The sequence below is a fragment of the Podarcis liolepis genome (genome assembly GCF_965112155.1).
Source record: "Podarcis liolepis genome assembly, chromosome: Z".
Taxonomy (NCBI): Eukaryota; Metazoa; Chordata; class Lepidosauria; order Squamata; family Lacertidae; genus Podarcis; species Podarcis liolepis.
In genome coordinates, this window is record NC_139570.1 from 36,940,962 (window position 1) to 36,962,745 (window position 21,784).

Sequence of the window (21,784 nt, forward strand, 5' to 3'; positions counted from 1 at the left end):
ACAGAAGGAAATATCTTGGAGAAATCTTTCCCAGTAGTTCTTTTCACTTACAAATGCTACAAATCCTATTGTTAACGGAGTAATCTGAGGGCTCCCTTGGACAAAAAACAAGGACACCAGCCAGGAATACCAGAGCAAAACAGCAGCCAGTAGGCTTTGTCTTTATTGAAGACTGTTGCTACAGGACTCCCACCTGCAACAAGGTGGAACAAGATGGAAGCCCCGAACAAAAGAGAACCCAAACTTTTATTAGCTGCTAATCCCCATGTTACACCCCCCCAAACTACATCACTAATACATCATGGTTACATCATGAAAGAGGAGGTCTGGTGGCAGTAATCTGAGCATCCTGAATCCTGCCCCATGGTTCTCCTTGCCCTCCACCAAACACCCATCAAGTGTAACAAAAGATATATTTACATTTTCCTGTTTCCCAGCCAAGTTAATCACACCCTTTTGTCTTCATCTGGTTTGTTATTTCTGGAATGGCTACCTGTCTGGCACTCAGGTATCAGGATGTCAGGAATTATCACTCATGCAGAGGGGCTGCTGAGTAGCTGAGCTCACATGTCTATATGAATTTCTGAAGTTTTCCCAGTGAACCAGTACATAGATACATTTATCAATGAATTGTTACATTTGGTACTGTGTAGCAAAGGCCCTTTGAATAGATAGGAAGAAACTGTGATGAAGTGTTTTGTGGGGACAAATAACAAAAGTCACAAAAGTGATAGTGCTGATTTTGGTAGTGGGCTGCATGTGCATGATATCTGCTGGAGGGGCAACCCCCCCAAACTATACATAAATTCCTGCAACAGTTTCTTAATGGTGTCTTTTGTATATGAATAGGGTGTGTCTGTGACTTGGATTCAAGCACTAAAGTATTTACCATCTCAAAAGACTGGCTCAGACTAACCTGGTAATGCAATCAGTAATGCAAGAGAGACAAGCCACACTATCACATTTCTGTTGTAGATCGCCTTTTTCTGTGATGTATGTATAATGCATTTTGGATGGTATTTGGCTAAGGGGATGGGCTAAGACTTTCTAAAGTCTTCAAAAGTTCTTGCACACCTTTGCTCTGGGTCCTTGAAAGGTGTGTGTGTGAACTCTGTTGCAGCAGAAAAATAAAGATCTTCTTTGCTTTCACTGGATCCTGACCCCACTCAATTTTCCCTGACTGACACTGAATCCCTTGATGGAGAGCTGGGCTGTAAACACCAATCCCATTTTTTTCTATAACAGTGGTAGAATAAGTAGGGGCAGATGATTGCCTCTCACCCTATGCTACAGGGGGAAACTGCTGTCCTCCACGTGTTGGACTCCAACTCCCATCAACTCTTGCCAGTCAGTGGTCAAGGACAATTGGAGCAGGAGTCAAAGAGCTTCTGGAGGACCAGATTCCCCATTCCTGTACTCCTTTGGTCAGCAGAGTATTTCAATGGCTGTGCAAGATAGTGTTCTCTTTCCATCATCCAAAGTGCATGCTGTTCATCTTTAATTTCATTTCTGGGATGGGGTTGGAGGAATGATGCGGTGACTGGTAATGAATTGGGGGGGGGGGGTTGTCAATAAACTGAAGGGGAATTTATTTTGGAGGTTGGGTGCTGTTGTAAATAAAAATATGCCCTTTTCCCTTATGGGGTATCCAAGAGCCCATATAGAGTCCTTACATAGGTTCCCTATTGGTAGGAGAAAATAACAGAGGCCAACCAGAGAATATTGAGAAGCAAAGCAGCTAGTAAGCTTGATCTTTATTAATCGGTTGCAACAGGGTGCTCCCCTCAAACGCAGGAGAGGAAGAGGACCCCCCAAAATGCCGTGCAAGGGCTTATAAAGACTTTTGAAATTCCCATCCTCTAGATGAAGACCACCCCCAGAAACATTATGCATACATCATAGAAGGGGTGTAACCTAAGACCACCCCTCAGATAAATCCCACCTACATCACAGAAATTTAAATGTTGTTTTTCTCCTGTCACAGTTTATCTCCTGTCTGGCAAGTTACTTGATTGGATTGCCTGGGGAGCCTGGCCATTCTTTTGTAGTGGTAAAATACTTATTTCCTGGGCAAGGTCACAGGCTCACACCTTATTCAAACAGACATATCCTTGAGACAGGATTTGTGAGGAAAGAGACAATGGGGAGGTTTTTCCAGTTTAACCTTGCAGAGAAAGGATTTGGTCAGTTTAGGAATCAAAATGATTCCAGGTTGGTCTTCCTGTGTTGATCTATGTATGTGCAGTTATGAACATTACCATATATCTAAGACCATAAAATTCCTATCACAGTGCAAAACAAATTGGGGCAAATTTATAGTAGTACTTATTTGGGCGATCCAAGCTTGGACTTAACTGAATGATTTATTTGAGGTTATTTACATGGGAAATTAATTGCCTTGATTTTTAAACATGCAAATATCTGTCTAATAGTCTATAAAGAGATTATATGCAAATTTGTACCTCCTGTTGGGACCAGGGCCTTGGCGACAATGGTTCAAATCTCCACTCAGACATGAAGCCCATTGGATTACTTTGGGGCAGTCACTATCTATCGGGGCTTACCTACTTCACAAGGTTGTTGTGAGCACAAAATGGAAAAGATGAGAAGCATTTATGTTACCTTAAGTTCCTTAAGAGGAAAGAAGGGGGGGGGAATGTATATCCTTATTTTGGGCAATGAGTTAAGTGACTACCTTGCCTCATTGGCTACATTGGTGGTTTCAAGGAAGGAAAATGTTCTCTCTGTCTCTAATCTGCCATCTCTAGTGCCCAGATGTGGATGATGAATAAGATAAAAAATGGAAGCATTATTCATTGTGATTGGTGTGATAGGAATTTTGAGGTCTCAGATATATGTTAAACGAACCAAGAACCAAGCACGTACATAGATCAGCACAGGAAGACCGACCTGAAAGCATTTTGACTCCCAAACTGAGCAAATGTTTTCTCTGCAACGTCAAAGGAAAATGGAAAAGCCTCCCCACTGTCTTTTCCTTCACAAATCCTGTCTTAAGGGCACATTTAAGATATGAATAGGGTGTGAGGCTGTGACCTGGCTCAGGAACTAAGTATTTATCATTACAAAAGACTGGCCAGGCTCCCCAGGCAATCCAATCAAGTGACCATTAAACAGGTAACCTGGCAGACAGGAGGTAAACAAAGCACTCCGATTTCAATCACACGCCTCTACATCTCCTGAAAATCTTCTCACTGTCCCGCGGACTACATCTCCCAGCCTGCTTTGTGGCTGAAGTGTCTTCTTGCCCTTTAGGATTCATTCTCCGCGCTTTTTTGGAGAGGGTCTCCCAGGCTGCTTTGCGACCGCAGAGTCCCTCAGTCTCTTTTGCCCAAGTTCCGTGCACTACACCTCCCAGCCTGCTTTGCGGCGGCGGCGGCGTCCTCCTCCCCGCGCTCCTCTCAGTATATCCTCGCGCTCCGGCTTTCCGACAGGAGGTTGCTGGCCAAAGATGGCGGATGGGGTGTTAAGCGCCGGGGTCAACCTGGAGGCTTTTGCCCAGGCTATCTCGGCTATCCAGGCGCTGCGCTCCAGCGTCACGCGCGTCTTCGATTGCCTCAAGGACGGCAGGCGCAACAAGGAGGCTTTGGAGGGCCGTGAGAAGAGCTTCGTCTCCAGCTTTCAAGAGAGCCTCCACTCCGTCAGCCGAGACTTGGGGTGAGGAGGAAGGGAAAGAGGAAAAAGACCTGCCGAGGAGGAGGTTGCCCTGGGCGACACTCCCCCCTCCCTTCCTCCCGTTTCTGGGATGAGGAGATGGTGCCCACAAGGCTAGAAATGCTTGAGAAAAAGGCAACCCCCCCAATTAGATATGGAATTCGATAGTGCAATGAAATGCTAATTCGCTGTGACAACTGAGCAGTGGAACTTCCACGTTCAGGAACAGTCTGTTTTATGAAGGCTATGTGGGTTTGGGCAAGCCTTAAGGGAGGGTTGCTGCTGCTGCTCGTTGAAGAGTTATTCCGTGGAAATCACCACGGGCAGGTTAATGCTGCTTCATTCATAGCAAGCCACAAGGGAGAGTAGCTGCTGTTAATTAATTGGAGATGCCATGCTGTCTACAGTTTTGCAGTGGAACCTCCATGTGCAGAGACAATACTTTCTTCTGAATACAACTTGGTTTAAGGCAAGCCACAAAGGGTAGTGGTTGATATTTGGAGATGCCATGCTCTCCAAACCTATGCAGGTGAACTTCCACAGCAGGAATGGTCTACCTTCTGAAAGCTTTGTGGTCTTGGGCAAGGTTTGTTGTTGGAGATGCCATGCTTGCCACAGCTGCACAGTGTTCTGGAATCATACAGGTTCTGGGACCATCTCCCTTCTGAATTCTGTGCTGTTTGGACAAGCCACAGCAATGCTGTTGTTAACTGGAGATGCCATGCTCTGCACAGCAAAACAGTGAAACCTCTAGATCTAGAGGAGGTCTATCTTCTGGATGCTATATGGTTTGGGGCAAGCTAGAAGGGAGGATGGTTGTTAATTGTTGGATGTGTTGTGTTAAGAGGTTGGTGTGTTGCTGTGACTGTCAGGTGCTGGGGAATGACCAGCAGACCCAGGGGCAAAAACTGAAAAAAGATAGGTTAATGGGAAAGAAAGAGGATGCTAACCAGAAGTGTAATGAAATGCCACATTCCCTGCTAGGCAGCCTTCTGAGGGCCACATGTCTGTGGTGGGTGGGTGGCTAGAGGCAAAAGTGGGTGGAGCAACAGGTATAAATGCTACTTTTGCACAGTAGGTTACTTTCTCAAACCATCTCCCTATTCTCCATCCACAAAAGCAGGAGGCATCAACTTAGTTCAGGAACACATTTCTCTTTTTTTGTAAATAATTTTTTATAGATTTTCTTTTCTTCTTTCCACAATGCATTCCAACCAGGCGAAAACACTGACTGTATGAAGTATAAAGAGAGCTGGAGAATGCATCTACCTTGCTCCCCTGTCTGTACTGAAAGTCTTCAAACTTTTTAGACGCAGGGTCCAAATGCACATTTGGGGATCCTATATTTGTCTTCTGTTAATCTGACAGTTTTGAGATAGCTTGGGTGAGGGTATGTGACCTGGTCAAGGGACCTGTACACCAGTTGCAAAAGAGTGGTTCTCCAGGGTCTCGGGCTCAGAGACTTTCCCAACACCTATAACTTCCCAGTTTGTTTCTTTTTACTGGTGATGCATTATGACACTGATTCTCAAACTTTTTTCTCTGGGACAAACTTTCATAACAAAAAATTGCTTGTTCCACACCATATTTTTTATTAATGAGAAATACATTGGAAAACAAAAAGAAACAATTCCTAGAAGTGCTTGATTTAGAACACAAAACACAACTACCGGTACTTTATAATATGAGCATGGGACATCCATAAAGTATAAAACAGTGCAGCTACATAAGAACACGAATCATTCCTAAAATATCATTATAAACAAACATATCCGATGCTCCCGCCACTGCACCTACAATGAGCGTCCCAGTGCCTTCCCCTTACCCCTCTTACTCTTGGTACCCAGCAGTGATGTGCAATGTTGAGAAGCCCAGTGAATGAAGCTGCCCTGCTTATGCTACCACTGTGTAGTAAAATATGACAAAACCACATAAGAGTTAACAAAATATGCTGTGTTAAATACTATAATTTAATGGCTTTTCATTTTATTTTAGTGAACTGGAACGTCTAAGTAATCTTGTAGGAAAGCCATCGGAGAACCATCCTCTCCACAATAGTGGGTTGTTGAGTTTAGATCCTGTTCAGGACAAAACACCCCTCTACAGCCAGCTGCTTCAGGCTTATAAATGGTCAAATAAGGTAAGAAATAAAAGAAGTGTATTAATGTTAATTGCTAGTCAAAGTTATGTTATATAGAGTGGTTTGAAATTCTTGGCTATTGCAGCTTTGCTATCTCAGCTGCCTCTTGCTTTGATGCAGAGAGAAGCAGCTTACTGTGCTATGGTGCAAGAGAAATGATACTATGGCAGCTATATCTATACCCTGTCCTTGTTTTAAGAGGCTGCTAACAGAAGCTGATGATGGGGATGGGTTAAGCAAAATTGTATCCTACATCCTCAACAAATTTGTGTGCACCTCTTCTACTCGTAAGTGTTTAAAAAGCTCATCCAAAAGCATAAGGAGGTGCTTTTTCAGTCCTTGACATCTTCTAAGAATTGATTGGAGTTATCTCTCTGGTGACATTCATGTTTTAAACTGTGTACATGTTTAAATAAAATGCATGATTGATTTGTATAATACAAAACTTTGCTTGTTCTAATGAGTTCAACAGGGTTTTAAACTTTTAGAATTGTATAAGAAAATACTATATAATATCTATATAATACCTACAAAAGTTGTATCAAACTGAAGGTGGAGCTTGTAACACTGGAGGAGAATCATGCTTCAAACTGTTGGGAAAATACCTTGAAATCTAATCACATGTTGAATCATTTATTTATTTATAACCACCTTTTCCCCTGACAGGACTCCAGGTGTCTTACAGACAACAACAACATTTTGCCAATATGGTAGCTGTTACAGTAGATAATTCTTGTCTGGTGATGGCTGTATCAACAGACCATGTTATAGCTAGGCTTAAACTGTGTTTCCCTCTACTTTAGCATTGTGTGGAATGTTATTTAACTAAGTTTTACTCATAGTAGACCCATTGAAATGAATGGACCTAATTTAGGCATATACTATTTAAAAGCACGTCAAAGTGCAAGTAGATAAATAGGTACCGCTCCAGCGGGAAGGTAAACGGCGTTTCCGTACACTGCTCTGGTTTTTCTAGAAGCAGCTTAGTCATGCTGGCCACATGACCTGGAAAAACTGTCTGCGGACAAACGCCGGCTCCCTTGGCCGGTAAAGCGAGATGAGTGCTGCAACCCCAGAGTCGTTCGCGACTGGACTTAACTGTCAGGGGTTCCTTTACCTTTACCTTTTTAACTTAGGCGTGCTAATTAATTTCAGTGGCTCTGCTCTAAGTAAAACTTAGTTGAATAACTTCCCTATATATTTTACATTTTTATCCAATATACGGTACATGATAGCAGCTGGTTTCTCTGTTTCTCTTCGATGAAAATACCTGCTTAGTATTGGACAAACCCACCATTGACAATGATTGTTATAGTAGGGTGGGCAATCTTTTTGGCATCAAGGGGGCATTCCTCTTTACTCAGAACCTTTGTATCCTGTGTAGTCACCCTCAAAAAAGTGATATTAGGGTAATCCTTACACACATCAAAATATAAGGAGACCTTGCTGGATCAGGCTGATGGCCCACTAGTCCAGCATCATGTTCTCAAAGTGGGCACCCAGATCCCTGTGGCAAACCCTCAAGCAGGACTCAAGCAGCTTTGTCTGCTTGTCACACACCTCCCTCCGCCTTTCCCCTTTAAAGAAGGAGACTCCCTCCAGAAACTCCCACCTATAAACAATGAAGTTTTCCTTCAATGATTCAGCCAGAAATGTATAGTTGTCTCTCCCTCTCAACAGGTGTGAAGGAATCTCCTTTAGGATAATGTCTTGCTCCCAATTCTGAGTCTTTTTTTATTACTGGTTTGCAAAATTTTATCTCTAATTTGACTTGAGTTGAAAGATATCAAACAGTTTCCAGGCCATTTGTTTGCTTTAGCAACATCTGATTTCACTCTGAATATTTTCTCTGTGCCTTTAATTATTTCGTCTTCTTGAAGCTCTAACCATTTGGCTAACTCCTTAATGATTCTTTCATCAATAAGCTCCTCTGCCTCTTTGGGAACCCCTCTAAACCTCAAGGTCCTCTCTCACCTTTGCATCTGCACGCGGAAGTATAGTTTTATTTTAATTTTGTGCTCTATAATTGCCTTCAGAATGTGGTTTAAGCACTTTATGCCTTTTTATCTTTTTGTGATAAACTGGTTTCAAAGCACTTAAGTACTCACTCACCAGTTGCCCTTTAATCACCACTTCGTTCTGAATTCAGTAATTTGTTCTCAACTCCATTGTTTACATCAGGTGGTATTGATGCTTCAGTTGTTTGTTCTAACAAGAGGGCTTGTCACCTGTAACTTTTTGCTCCTTCAGAATAATTTCTCTGGCCATCTCTTTCACTTCCTGCTTGTTTTATGATGCAGTAACATGAGACAACGTTTTACTCTTGCATGTATGCAAAACTGATTTAGCTGGATTGGTTTTGCCCACTCTCAGCAGCTGTTTTTAAATAAGAACATATGGAGTCACTGGAGTGGCTTTTTGGTCTGACTCTTTGCTGTCATTTGGAGAGCATTTAGTTGCTGTGATGCATGGAAGTACTTTTTGCCTCTCTGCATTTAATTTTTAATTTTTGACCCCTTTGTGGCTGGTGTGTTGTATATTTGATGAGCTGAGAGCCCAGGACAGCTCCCTTTCCTTCTCTGCCCAGATTGCTCATGCGTTAACAACTGTACACATAAAACACATTGCTGAGCTAGGATAAAATGTGGACTTAAGGGCAGGAGTAAAAAAAGGGGGGTAAATGAATGTGGATATTTCAGCATTTTTCAACTCATGAATTTACTCCCTATTAATAGAGTCCTGTACACTCATCTGCTCAAAAATATGTCCCATTAAAGATTGGATTGGATTTTTGTTGACTGCTGTGTGCTTGGATATTACACATCATTGGACCAATGCACCCTCCCATCCCATTGCAAAGTTGATGATCAAATGTTTGATGTGTAGTGGTGGTTGAGAAATGAGGCAACAGAATGGGACAGTTAGGGGGCTGAAGTCAGAATACGCATTCCGTTTCTCTTTTTTCTTTCTTTTCTTTTCCCCCCTTTCTCTTATTTTCTATCTTCTTTCATAGTTAATGTATGACATATATGTAAACAATTGTGTTTTTTGCAGATATATCTGGACATTTGATTGTATTATTCAATAAAGTTATATTTAAAAAGAAAAAGAAAAAGAGAAATGTTTTCACCTGGTGCCTAAAGATATGTAATGAAGGCACAAGGTGAGTCTCCCTGGGAAGAGCACTCCACAAATGGGGAGCCACCCCAGAAAAGGCACATTCTCTTGTTGCCACTCTCTGCACTTCTCATGGAGGAGGCACATGAAGAAGGACCTCAGAGGATGATCGCTGGGTCCCTGTTGGTTTATATGGGGAGCAGTTGTCATTGCGGTATTTACGCTTAACCTGAGGGTAAAACCCATTGAATCCAGTGGGGAAGGGGCATAGCTCAGTACTACAGCACCTAGTTTGCTTGCACAGGGGCGGTCCAATCTGTACCATCTCCCAGTAGGGCTGGGAAAGATTCTTGCTCAGTACCTTGGAGAGCTGGTTCCAGCCACTGCAAGCCAATACTGAACTTGATGGGCTAATGGGCTGAATGACAGAAGAAGAGAAAGTGGCTGGGAGAGGAGAGGAGAAAATTGATTGAAATAGAGTGGGAAACTGAAAAGTGCAGCAGGTGGACCAATAGACTTGATTCAGTTGGTATATGATAAAGCTAATTCTTCTGTTGTGGCATGCAACTTTGACTATGTTGGTTGCAAGGGAACCCCCAGCCCAGCTTTATGTATCTTGCAAACAGATGGACAACAGAAATAGAGGGTGTCTGTGTCTATGAGCAAATGTTAAATGAAAAGGGTTGGGGAAAGGGGTGTAACCATACGGTGTTTGCTTTGTTAGTTAAACACTTTAGTGGGCTAATTGCCTGTCAAAGAGCATATGGAAACATGAATTACATCTTTAAATCTATTTTTGTGTGTGTGTGTTTTTAAAAAGAGAAGCCAAGTTAAGATGCCACACCATCTCTAATCTGTGTATTTTAGTAAATTCAAGAGCTAAAGTTCTTATAAAGATAACAGATAAAGAGGCAGGGGCCTGATTTGGACATGTTGTATGAATGAGCCTAAGTGAACATACTACCCCTTTATCCATTTAAAGGTGGACACTGCAAGAAGACTGGAAATACCTGCTTTTAAACTAATCAGAGTTCCCTATAACATGTGAACTTGAAAACACTGGTTCGTTCAATTTTAAACTCTGCTTGGTTGAACTAGTCAAGATTGTTAAGCTGTAGTTTTATACAGGCTTGTTTAGATTAAGCATAATTTGTTTTTGTTTTTCCTGTTGCTTTTCTACGCCACCCAATAACCCAAGTCTTCTGGGTGGTTTCTCTCAAGTATGGATGTAACAGGAACACCACTCGGTTTAATAGTGAATGCTTTTGATATCTACTGTATGAACTGTGCCAAGAAGCAGAGGAGAGTGTGCCAGCCTGTGTGTGTGTCAGCTTGTAAATGTAAGACTCAACCAGGGGTAGGAATTTTTGGCTCCTACTAGTAGGCCAGATCCTAACCTCTGTTAACCCCCGTGGGCCATTTTCATTGTAGAGCAGGACTGATCACGTGCCGTCCATTTGACATCACCAAAGTTTTAGGTGCAGTGTTTTCACTTGCCTTTGTGGTTTGGAAAAAAAAGTGTATTCTTTTTCTAAAAACGTTTAGTAGAGTCTTCAAGTAATCATTTGCAGTGTGCTTTTAATAAAAACTTCTAAAATCGTAGGTGGCATCAAAGAATGCACTTTGTTATGTATACATGGGACTAATATTAATTAAATGCATGTGAGGATTCACTGTAGGAAAACACTGGTGTCAAAAGCTTATGCTCTGTGGTGTTGAAATGGGTGAAAAAATCTGTCTGAACTAACACATCTGCAGCTGAATTCTCGAGTCACACCATTTTATTAATTCAGGGTGAATTAGTAGGGGTGGCTGTTTGAGGGCTTAAATAGTTAAACTTTTTTATTCTAGTGCAGTTCACTAAAATAGATTGTCCAATAGTGAACTTTTTAGCAGGTAAGCAGCTGAAATTCAGATTAGACTCCACCCCCACCCCCACCTCAGTTCTGCATGGCAAACTTCACTGCTTTCTCAGTATCCAGATGGCAGTTTAAAGACATTTTTAGTGAATAGAGATGATTCTATGATGGCCTTGTTGTGCTCTGTTGTAGGGTGAACTTTGGTGTGTCTACATGAGATGTCAAAATAAAAAAAATTCCTTCCAATAGCACCTTAAAGACCAACTAAGTTAGTTGGTCTTTAAGGTGCTATTGGAAGGAATTTTTTTTATTTTGACTATGGCAGACCAACACGGCTACCTATCTACTACTGGATACATGAGATGTATTAGGGAATGCCACGTTAAAGGTAAAGGTAAAGGGACCCCTGACCATTAGGTCCAGTTGTGGCCGACTCTGGGGTTGCGGCGCTCATCTCGCTTTACTGGCCGAGGGAGCCAACGTACAGCTTCTGGGTCATGTGGCCAGCATGACTAAGCCGCTTCTGGCGAACCAGAGCAGCGCACGGAAACGCCGTTTACCTTCCCGCCGGAGCGGTACCTACTGTATTTTTCGCCCTACAGGGTGCACCGGCCCATAGGGCGCACCTAGTTTTTTTGGGGGGGGAGAAATAAAGAAAATTTTTTTATTCCCTCCCCCAGGCGCGGGGCTGGGCCAGGGGAAGCCCGAGCTTCCCCTGACCCCAGCCCCCAGAACAGGCTGCTATCTGCAAGCCTTGGGAGCCCAGCGGGAACTGCCGCCAGGCTCCCCAGGCTTGCGGATATCTGCCCGAAGCCCGGGGCGCGCTCTGCTGTGCTCCCCGGGTTTTGGGCTGCAGGTTGCTGTCCGCAAGGCTTGGGAGCCCAGCGAGAAGTCGCGCTGGGCTCCCAAGGCTTGCGGAGAGCTGCCCGAAGCCCGGGGTGCGCTCCGCTGCGCTCTCCGGGTTTTGGGCTGCAGGCTGCTGTCTGAAAGCCTTGGGAGCCCGGTGGGAAGTCACGCTGGGCTCCCAAAGCTTGCGGGTAGCTTCTTGAAGCCTGCATTCGCCCCATAGGACGCACACACATTTCCCCTTCATTATTGGAGGGGGGAAAGTGCGTCCTATAGGGCAAAAAATATGGTATTTATCTACTTGCACTTTGACATGCTTTCGAACTGCTAGGTTGGCAGGAGCAGGGACCGAGCAACGGGAGCTCACTCCGTCGCAGAGATTCGAACTGCTGACCTTCTGATTGGCAAGTCCTAGGCTCTGTGGTTTAACCCACAGCACCACCAGCGTCCCTTAATGCCACCTTAGCAACACATTATTTCTATGTACCTTGAGGTTAGATTAAATACTGTTCTCACTTGCTGCTTTCCTTTATTGTTACTTGTATATTCATGCACACTTTGCCCTTGACGTGCCACTTGTATGCCCTAGCCCCAGTGCATGCCTGAGGCTGTGCCTGTTAAGATGTTCCCATGGATTCTGCAGTAGCAAAGCTTTGTGAGAACTCTTTTAGTAGGACACCTATCTTAAATAGGTAGTTTGATAATCTTTACTCTAAAATGGCACATCTTTTTGACACCTTTTCTGTTAATCTTTGCAGGGCTGTTGACCCTGCCATCTGCTAATGCAGATGTGTCATCCCATTGGTCTTAGTAAAGGAATTTCCCATCCTTCCAGACTGCTCTTACAGCTAGAGCTGAGCCCAAATTATGCTCTGTTTTGCTGCAATATTTGCATGCTGCAAAGTGCTTCTTGTTTGATTTTTTTGGAGAAGGGGAAACAATCTTCTGATCACTTTTCAAAAATGCATTTTAGAGAACCATTGAAGGTGTGGTACATAAGGTTCTTGGCCAAAGATTTTTAGACAGTTGAATTATGTGAACTAAATAGGGGAGGGATGAATAGCACAAGGGTAGTACAAGGAATTGAGCTAAAAAAAAAAAAAAAGCAATCTTAAATAAAACATTTCTCAGTATATGCAAATAAGTTCATTAGCTGGATTAATGTAAAACAAGCAGTTAAACAGATTATTATTAGAAACTAAAGAATAATTAAAGATGGAGTAATGTTTAAAATTCTGTATGAAAATTTAAATTCAGAAGAAACCATAAAAGGGAGGGGGAGTCAAATATATATCTATTAGAAATGTATGTGATTTGTGTTTTTGTATGTTTGTAATAAGTTTCTTTTGAAAAACCAAAAAATACAATTTAAATTGAAAAAAAATCTCAATACGCATTGAAAATATATGGATAAAAGTAAACCTCCAGCAGACTGCATACTTCATTTTGCCTGTTGAGGTCATCATATCTAATTGGGTGGTTCACACATTTTGGAATAGGGCTTTGTTATGTTGCTGATTTATGCGGTCTTGTTCCTGGTGTTGTGCTGGGCTTTGCAGGTGCCCTAAAGCAACTGGCTACCCAGGGAGGGGTAGAGTACCTCTTTCAAAGTGATGCCGGTGTATGTGTAAGAACATAACATAAGAAGAGCTGTGCTGGGCCAGGCCAGTGGCCCACCTGATCCAACTTTTTGTTTTCATACTGGGCAACCAGATGGCCCAAAGGGAAGTCTGCAAGCAGGACCTGAACACAACAACACTCTCCCCACGTGTTTTCCAGCAACTTGTCTTTGGAAGCATACTAGTCCTAATATTGGGCTGTATCCAATGTTAGTCCTATTCAGATTACATCCTTTAAAACAATGGACACAATTGACTTAATGCCATTAATTTAATTGTGTCAACTCTGAGATAAACGTATTTGGATGCAACCCACTGAAGTTTGCCAGTCATGACTGGTAGCCATTGATAGCCTTATCCTCTAATTCTCTTTTAAAATCATCCAATTAGTGGCCATGACTACATCTTTTGGTAGTGAGCTCCATAGGTTTAACAATTTGCTGTGTGTGAAAGTACTTCCTTATGTGTCTTCTCATTCTTTAAACATTCAGCTTTATTTGATGGGCCTGGGTTCTGGTATTGAGAGAGGGAGAAAAACCACTTTCTCCACACAATGCAGAGTTTTATTCATCTCTTACATATCTCCTCTTGTGTGCCTTTTCCCTGAATGAAAAAGCCCCCAATACTGTACCCTTTTTTCATTGGGGAGCAGTTCCAGTCTCATCAGTTTGACTGCTTTTTCTGAACATTTATTAACCCTATGATATCCTTTCGAGATGTGGCAACCAGAACTATTGTGCAGTCACACCGTTGTATATAGAACCCCCTCCTTAAAAGAGTGCTAACTACCAATAATGAGTTATGATTTTCTGACATTGAAGCCAAGGGAAATAACATTGTACTTTCTCTAGTTTATTAAATTATCTGTTTCATTCTCAGTTATTTGTGTAGGTCATTTTGTTGCATGCCTTAAAAAAAATCAATAGGTACTTGTAGGGGAGTTTCAGACTTGTTAGACTGCTTTGGTAGCTTGGTATTGATCAGACACAGATATTGAGTTTAACAGCAATAAAGTGTCGTTAATTGTTAACTGTAAGAGTCCAAGAACAGTGTTGAGGTGAACTTTTTTTGTCTTGTAATAAGCCATAATTCCATGTGAATTTAATAGATAATTTCTAATTGTATTCAAACATTTCTAATTTGCTTTGGTATGACAAGTGAAATTGAAATATGTTAATGGTCTCAGAGAACTGCATTTTACCCAAGCCACAAGATTTACTCTACAAAATTTCTCTATAACATTTCTTATATTGTTACTTCAGGTATCCAGTTTTCTGCAGAGAGATTTCATTCATACAATTAAGGGAAGCATTTTTTATTTACTTCATTAGAGCAATGATGCATGTGTGAAAAATCTTGACAAGTATTTGGTCATTATGATCCCTCTTGGGAATGAGATATCATTGCTTTTGAAATAGATGTTGCTACTCTGATTTTCATTTTTGATTAGGATCAGAGTGGGAAAGCTATCAGGATTTATAATCTAGGATCTTGACATACCTAAACTGGCTTCAGTAAGTAAACGAAGCATCATATTCAGTCGTTGCTTTGCACAGAGGACTGTTACCCTGTTTTCTAGACTTGAGTCAAAGGAACGGACGTAGAGGTCCTCACACTTCATTGAAAATGCAAAGGTTCCAAGAGAACTAGTTATGAAGGGGCCCTGCTGTGAGAACTTTGCCTCTCTTTGAGATCCTTATAACTTTCCCTTATTTTTATTTATTTTATATCATTTATGTGTTGCTTCATTTTTTCAAAGAAAATCTCTAAGCAGTTTGCAACATCCTAAAAATATCTGTTCCCAAATATCCCCAGTTGGTTCAAGTCATCTTCTCCAGCAGAGTCTAAGCTCATTGCTGCCCAACCAGAGGGCTACTGGAAAATTGGGTGATCAAATGGAATGAAGAAATCTTTCCTCCAGCCCTAAGAACGTTTCTTTCTTCTGGCAAATAAATACATTCAGTGTTTTCCCCCAGGAATTTTTCTCTTGCAGGTTACAGGCAAACAGTTTTTTTATTGATCAGAATTAAGCAATAAGGGATGCGGGTGGCGCTGTAGGTTAAATCACAGAGCCTAGGACTTGCCGATCAGAAGGTCGGCGATTTGAATCCCCGTGACGGGGTGAGCTCCCATCGCTCGGTCCCTGCTCCTGCCAACCTAACAGTTCAAAAGCACATCAAAGTCCAAGTAGATAAATAGGTACCGCTCCGGCAGGAAGGTAAACGGTGTTTCTGTGCAGTGCTCTGGTTCGCCAGAAGTGGCTTAGTCATGCTGGCCACATGACCTGGAAGCTGTACGCCGGCTCCCTTGGCCAATAAAGCGAGATGAGCGCTGCAACCCCAGAGTCAGCCACGACTGGACCTAATGGTCAGGGGTCCCTTTACCTTTATTAAGCAATAAACAAATTAACAAGTTGATATGCCATTAGTTCAAGATATTGAAACTTATTTTGCTTGTCTGCCTGTTTCAAAAAGCACAAGCTTTAGCTTGTCCAGAATCTATATTTAAATAATCATATGTTTTATTTGTATAATTCAGTGGTGTGTGATCAGTGGACTAAGGGGACTAGGCTAGTCCCCTAAATGTTTCCCTGGCTCTCCTTAAAGCCCACAAAGCTTCTGCCTGGCTTAGGGAGGGAGGCGCAATGCTCTGATGGGTCCAAGAGCCCTCCCATCACCTTCCCAAAGCCCGCCCAGATTTGCAAACGAGGCAGGAGGGCTCCAGCATCCATCAGAACCCTGGTGCCTCTTTCAGGATGTGTGTGATGTCAGGATGTCACAGCGTCGCGTGTGCATCCCCCCCCCCGTCCTGGCCCTAACTGTTCTCCTACAAAAAACCCCCACTGTGTGTCACTGGAACAATTTTTTGTATAAGTTGGCATATGGTCATTAAAATCCATATAAACAGTGAGAGGGAGAGCAGTTGTAACAACTGCACATGTATAAACAGTCACATTTGAGAGTTTTGATTTGACAACATTAATCTTCAATCTACTGTCAGAGAATAATGGAAACAGGATTTGGGTGTGTGTTTTATTTGGGTAGGTTCTGTGACTAGTTTTTGTTCAGTTTCTGTTAATTGGTTCTCATGGGAAACTTGCAGATTCTGGCTTCTCACAATTAACTCAAGCTGGTGTCAATTTACTCTTGGCAGAAAGCCCAGGTCTGCTTGACCTAGAAACTACTCACTCTGATTGGTTAACGACCAGCACTCAACTCTGTTATCTAGGTTTGCTAGCTCAGTTTGATTTGAGGTGTGTTAGGAGTTAGAAGTGCTGTGTATGGTTAAGAGAGAGAGAGAGAGAGAGAAAGAGAGGATTTATTTTGCTTTGCTTTGTATGCAGAAACTCTGCTGGTTTTATTTTTCCTTTTAATAAATCCTGTAAATAGTTATTCTGAGTCTAGCTGACTAGTCATTACCACCTCAACTAGCTTCTTCGCTGTGCAGGAAAACTCTGCTACGTTTGGGCTAAAGCCAGTAGGGCTATGCCTGACACTTCAAAGTTCCATGAGGTTATGGGCATTGTGCTGCCAGCCTGAGTTGCGGTGGTGTCAGCATCAACGGCGTTGGTTCCAGTAGTTCCAGAAGTTGTTGTTCCTGTTGGTGCAGCAGATGGACTCTGGCTGGTTCCTGACCGTGGTGAGCTGGTGACGCAGCGGACACAAGGACAACAGCTGCAGCGTGTGAGTGCTGGGTGCTGTGGTTCCTGTTTTCTCTCTCGGTGGTCGTGAGTAGCTGGTTCCGGGTTCCAGGGACATCGCTCTCAAGATGGCCTCACAACCAGTTCAGATGGCTTTTGAGCGTCTGAATGACTCCAATTACTTGCTGTGGTCGGAACGCATGCAGGCAGTGCTGCAGAGGGATCGTCTCTGGCAAGTGGTGAGTAAGTTTCCTATGAAGCCTGATGATGAAGACCTCGATAAAGACCAAAGAGCAAGGGCCACAATTGTCTTGGGGCTGGAAGATTCCCAGTTGCCATATGTGAGGGGAATCAAGACAGCTAGAGGTGTGTGGCAAGCACTTAAGGAACTCCATGTGCGTGAGACAGCGGTTTCCAAGCTGTTCATTCGCAAGGCATTGTACAAGGCAATGTTACAGCCTGGGGTTACAATGCAGGAACACCTACACAGTTTACAGCTAAAGTTTGCTGCGCTACAGGAAAGAGACTGCATTAGACCAGCAGGAGAAGGTGGCTATTATTTTGAGTTCTCTCCCGGAAAGCTGGGATAATTTAGTTTTGTCTCTAGAAGGCATACAGGAGCGTGATTTATCAGTCAGTTACGTTACTGGGCGTTTGATTGAAGAATGGCAGAAGAGGCAAGAAAGGTCGTTGGCTGCAGAGGCTTCTACAGGTGGGCGGTTTGGAAGGAGTTCTCATGCCGTGCCAGAGGTGAAGCAAAAGCAGCGTACTGGTGAGGAGTCAGCGTTTGCTGTTAGGCGTTGTTTCCGATGTGGGTCTTCAGCGCATCTAAAACGACAATGTCCGGAGTTGGTCAAGTCTCAGTTGCCGGTGCAGGAGCAGAGACGAGATCAGCAGCAGCAGCAGCAGCGTAAAAAGAAATTCTTCAAACAAAAACAGTCGGCTCAGCTGGTGACCGCCAAGGTCAAGATTGCTGATGAGAAACAAGCTGTCTGGGTGGTCGATTCGGGAGCGTCTCGCCACATCGTAAATTCAGATGAATTGTTTGTTTCCAAGAACTCGGCACAGCGCAGCCAGGTGGCTCTAGCAGATGGAAGTACTTCCGAAGTGATTTCGGGGGGTGCAGTTTTTGTTCCTTGTCTTCGTGAATGCCTGCAAAATGTACTTTGTGTGCCGTCATTAAGGAGCAATCTGATGTCTGTAGATTGTTTGCTAAAAGCTGGGTTTAAAGTGTATTTTGAAGGAGACAGTTGCATTATTAAGAAGGCTGGTGAGATTTTAGGCACTGCTAAGTCAGAGGGAGGCTTGTTTTGGCTTAAAGCAGGATCTCAAGTTGCAGCAGTAGTCAGTAAACCTCAGCCTGCAGTGAATAACAAAGCTATACATGACAACTGTGTGCACTTATTGCATAGGAAAATGGGGCATGCTTGCTGGAAAAGTGTACTAAAAATGTCTGAATTGGCTGATGGGGGTAATTTAAAGAGTTGTAACAAGTACCTTGATTGTAATGTGTGTAAAAAGGTTAAAACCCACAGAGTCTCTTACCCCAGAAGTGACAGAGTTAGTGAGTCACCGCTACAGCTGGTTCACATGGACGTAATTGGTCCATTTGCTGTAAGCAGGGGTGGATCGCGCTTTTCACTAACAATTGTGGATGACGCCACGCGTTATTCTTGGGTTTTTCCCATGAAGAATAAGGGTGACGTGTTCACTAAGTTTAAAGGCTGGGTGGCATCTGTGGAAAGATTTCTGTCCATTAAACTCAAAAGGATACAGACGGACAGAGGTGGCGAATTTATGTCAAATGCTTTTAGAGATTGGTTACAAAAGCGTGGCATTGGGCATAGAAAAACGAACGTTTTTTCCCCAGAGGAGAATGGCGTTGCAGAGCGAAAAAACAGATCTTTACAAGATATGATGTTTGCCATGCTTGATGATGCTGATTTGCCCATGTCTTATTGGGGGGAGAGCATGCTCACCGCGTGTTATCTCCAAAATAGGCTCTTTCATCAAACAATAGGTACAACCCCGTACTTTAAATTGTTTCAGAAAAAACCTAAAATTGACCATTTGCATGTGTTTGGATCAAAAGCCTGGGTATTAATTCCAAAACAAATGAGAAAGAAGGGAGATCCTAAAACCAAACAGTTAGTGTTTGTGGGATACCAGGAGCTGGGAAAAGGTTTCCGTTTTGCTGAAGGGACAAATGGCATTGTGATCTCCAGGAATGCCAGTTTTTGTGAACATAGTGGCTGGGAGAGACTACATGCCAATACTGAGGTTTGGTTTGAACCTTCCCAGGAGCTTCATGACTCTGAAAGTAGACACAGAGAATCAGAGTCTGAGGGGGAGGAAAGTTCAGATAAGAGCTCTCAAGAAAGTGGAATTAGCCAGAGACCAGTTGCTAAGCAACAAAAGAGAGGTCGTAGTTCTGAGGAGGAAAGTGGGTCAGAAGAAAAATTTTCTCCCAGAAGATCTAAAAGACAAAACAAAGGAGTGCCTCCGGTGCGTTTTTCTCCAGATACTGCAAATGTGTTTAGTGTAATTGCAGAACCCAAGAGTTTTCAGGAGGTGTTAAAGTTACCAAAAGAGGAGGCAGAGCTCTGGAAACAGGCAATGGAGGAAGAGATGTCCTCTCTGAATGAGCACAAGGTTTTTACACCAGTAGCAGCGCCTGAGGGGGCAAAGATTGTAGGCTGCAGGTGGGTGTACAAGCTTAAACCTCTGGTGACAGGAGAGTACAAATACAAAGCTCGTTTAGTGGCTCAAGGATACTCTCAGAGGCCTGGAAAAGATTATGACGAAACTTTTTCCCCTACTGCTAAGGGGGACAGTGTAAGGCTGATTTTAACGCTTGGAGCAAAGAGAAAACTCCTGTTAAACCATTTTGATATCCAGACTGCATATTTACATGCATCAATATCAGAAGACCTGTATCTAGCCGAACCGCCTGGTTATGAGACAGGTTCCAATAGAGTGTTAAAATTAAACAAAGCTCTATATGGTCTCAAACAGGCTGCAAGATCTTGGAACAAATGTTTCCATGAGGCCTTAGTGTCATTTGGTTTCAAGCAGAGTACAGCTGACAATTGTGTTTATGTACGTGGTACAGGCAGTGATCAAGAGTTTTGTCTGATTTATGTAGATGATGTTTTGTATGCCTGCAAAACAGATAAACAAACTAAAAGATTTGCCAAGCAATTGTCCAGTAAGTTCAAAGTGAAAGAATTAGGCCCGGTTAGGACATATCTAGGGTTGGAAGTGTGCTGGGCCCAAGATGGCAGCTGCCTAATTAGTCAGCAGAACAAAGTTAAACAACTACTGACTACATACAGGATGCAGGATTGCAAAGGGGCAGCGGTGCCTATGGATCCAGGTTTCATAAAAACACTTCACATAGATGAGAGTCCTGAATTTGAACATCCTGATGTATATCACTCTGTAATTGGAAGTTTATTGTATCTAGCACAGTGGTCCAGACCTGATATTAGCTATGCAGTAGGCATATTAAGTAGATTGGTCTCAAAACCCACACTAAATGCCTGGAAAGGGGTAAAACAAATTCTAAGGTATCTCAAACAGACAATTGGCTATATGTTACAATTAAATTCTTCCGAGGATGAAATGTTGAGTTGCTACTGTGATAGTGACTGGGGAAATTTGCCGGATAGAAAATCTGTCACAGGACTAGTCATAAGGGTCGGTGGAGCTTTAATCAGCTGGCGGTCACGCAAGCAAGACGTTGTAAGTGTGTCATCAACGGAATCAGAGTACGCCGCATTGAGTGAATTGTGCAACGAGGTGATTTATTTCAAGCATTTGTTGGCAGATTTAAATGTAAATTGTGGAGAACCAGTACAAGTTTACATTGATAATCAAGCTTGTATAACCTTAAGTAAAACAGAGGGTTTCAAATCACGTTCCAAACATATCTCTGTAAAATACCAAAATGTACGTTGCTGTGTACAAGACAATATAATCACCTGTACTTATGTGTCAAGTGAAGAAAATGTAGCAGATGTATTAACTAAACCATTGGCAAAGATAAAGAACAAGCGAATGTGCAAGGGTTTAGGTTTGCTGGAAAAATGATCTCCTACATAGGTGTATTTGATGTTAATTGTTCAGCAGAATCTGTGAGGGGGTGTTCAGTTTCTGTTAATTGGTTCTCATGGGAAACTTTCAGATTCTGGCTTCTCACAATTAACTCAAGCTGGTGTCAATTTACTCTTGGCAGAAAGCCCAGGTCTGCTTGACCTAGAAACTACTCACTCTGATTGGTTAACGACCAGCACTCAACTCTGTTATCTAGGTTTGCTAGCTCAGTTTGATTTGAGGTGTGTTAGGAGTTAGAAGTGCTGTGTATGGTTAAGAGAGAGAGAGAGAGAGAGAAAGAGAGGATTTATTTTGCTTTGCTTTGTATGCAGAAACTCTGCTGGTTTTATTTTTCCTTTTAATAAATCCTGTAAATAGTTATTCTGAGTCTAGCTGACTAGTCATTACCACCTCAACTAGCTTCTTCGCTGTGCAGGAAAACTCTGCTACGTTTGGGCTAAAGCCAGTAGGGCTATGCCTGACACTTCAAAGTTCCATGAGTTTTGTCGTAGTTTTCTGTGGTTTAGGAAAACCTTCAATTATTCTGTAAATGTAATCAGAACATTAGGTAAAGTTACTGTGGTTGACAAGAACCAAGCTTGTTAGAACCAAGCTCCTATACACTATTAATAGCACTGACTGGAAACTGCTCATTTGTAGTGCTGAATAGAAGCCCCTCAATTAGGTGTAGATCTTTCAGTGATGTGAAGATGCTTAATCAGATGAGCCCATTTTAGAACTGGCATTCACTGGTTCACATGTGCCCTTGTAGAAGTAGTTGAAATCCACAATCCCT

The 21,784-nt window shown here is 42.6% G+C and overlaps 1 protein-coding gene and 1 long non-coding RNA gene across 6 annotated transcripts in view; one reads left to right on the forward strand and one right to left on the reverse strand.

Annotated features, from left to right (window-relative positions):
* LOC310698484 overlaps window positions 1–1,591 on the reverse strand; it is a 219,114-nt gene extending 217,523 nt beyond the window's left edge. Inside the window, exon 1 of the long non-coding RNA XR_014521555.1 lies at window positions 275–1,591. This is a non-coding gene — a long non-coding RNA (uncharacterized lncRNA). The remainder of the gene's footprint in view (window positions 1–274) is intronic.
* Window positions 1,592–3,316: 1,725 nt separating this feature from the next.
* The window catches only part of MED27 (mediator complex subunit 27), a 180,949-nt gene continuing 162,481 nt past the window's right edge, over window positions 3,317–21,784 (forward strand). The window contains exons 1-2 of one of the 5 annotated variants that reach the window (XR_014521528.1): window positions 3,317–3,675; window positions 5,668–5,812. Coding sequence is in view for 3 of the 5 variants with exons in the window: in XM_083485592.1 (XP_083341718.1) it covers window positions 3,470–3,675; window positions 5,668–5,812 (351 nt within the window). In the remaining 2 variants the exon portion in view is untranslated. The remainder of the gene's footprint in view (window positions 3,676–5,667; window positions 5,813–21,784) is intronic. The other 4 variants (XM_083485592.1, XR_014521529.1, XM_083485590.1 and 1 more) reach the window with 4 other exon arrangements.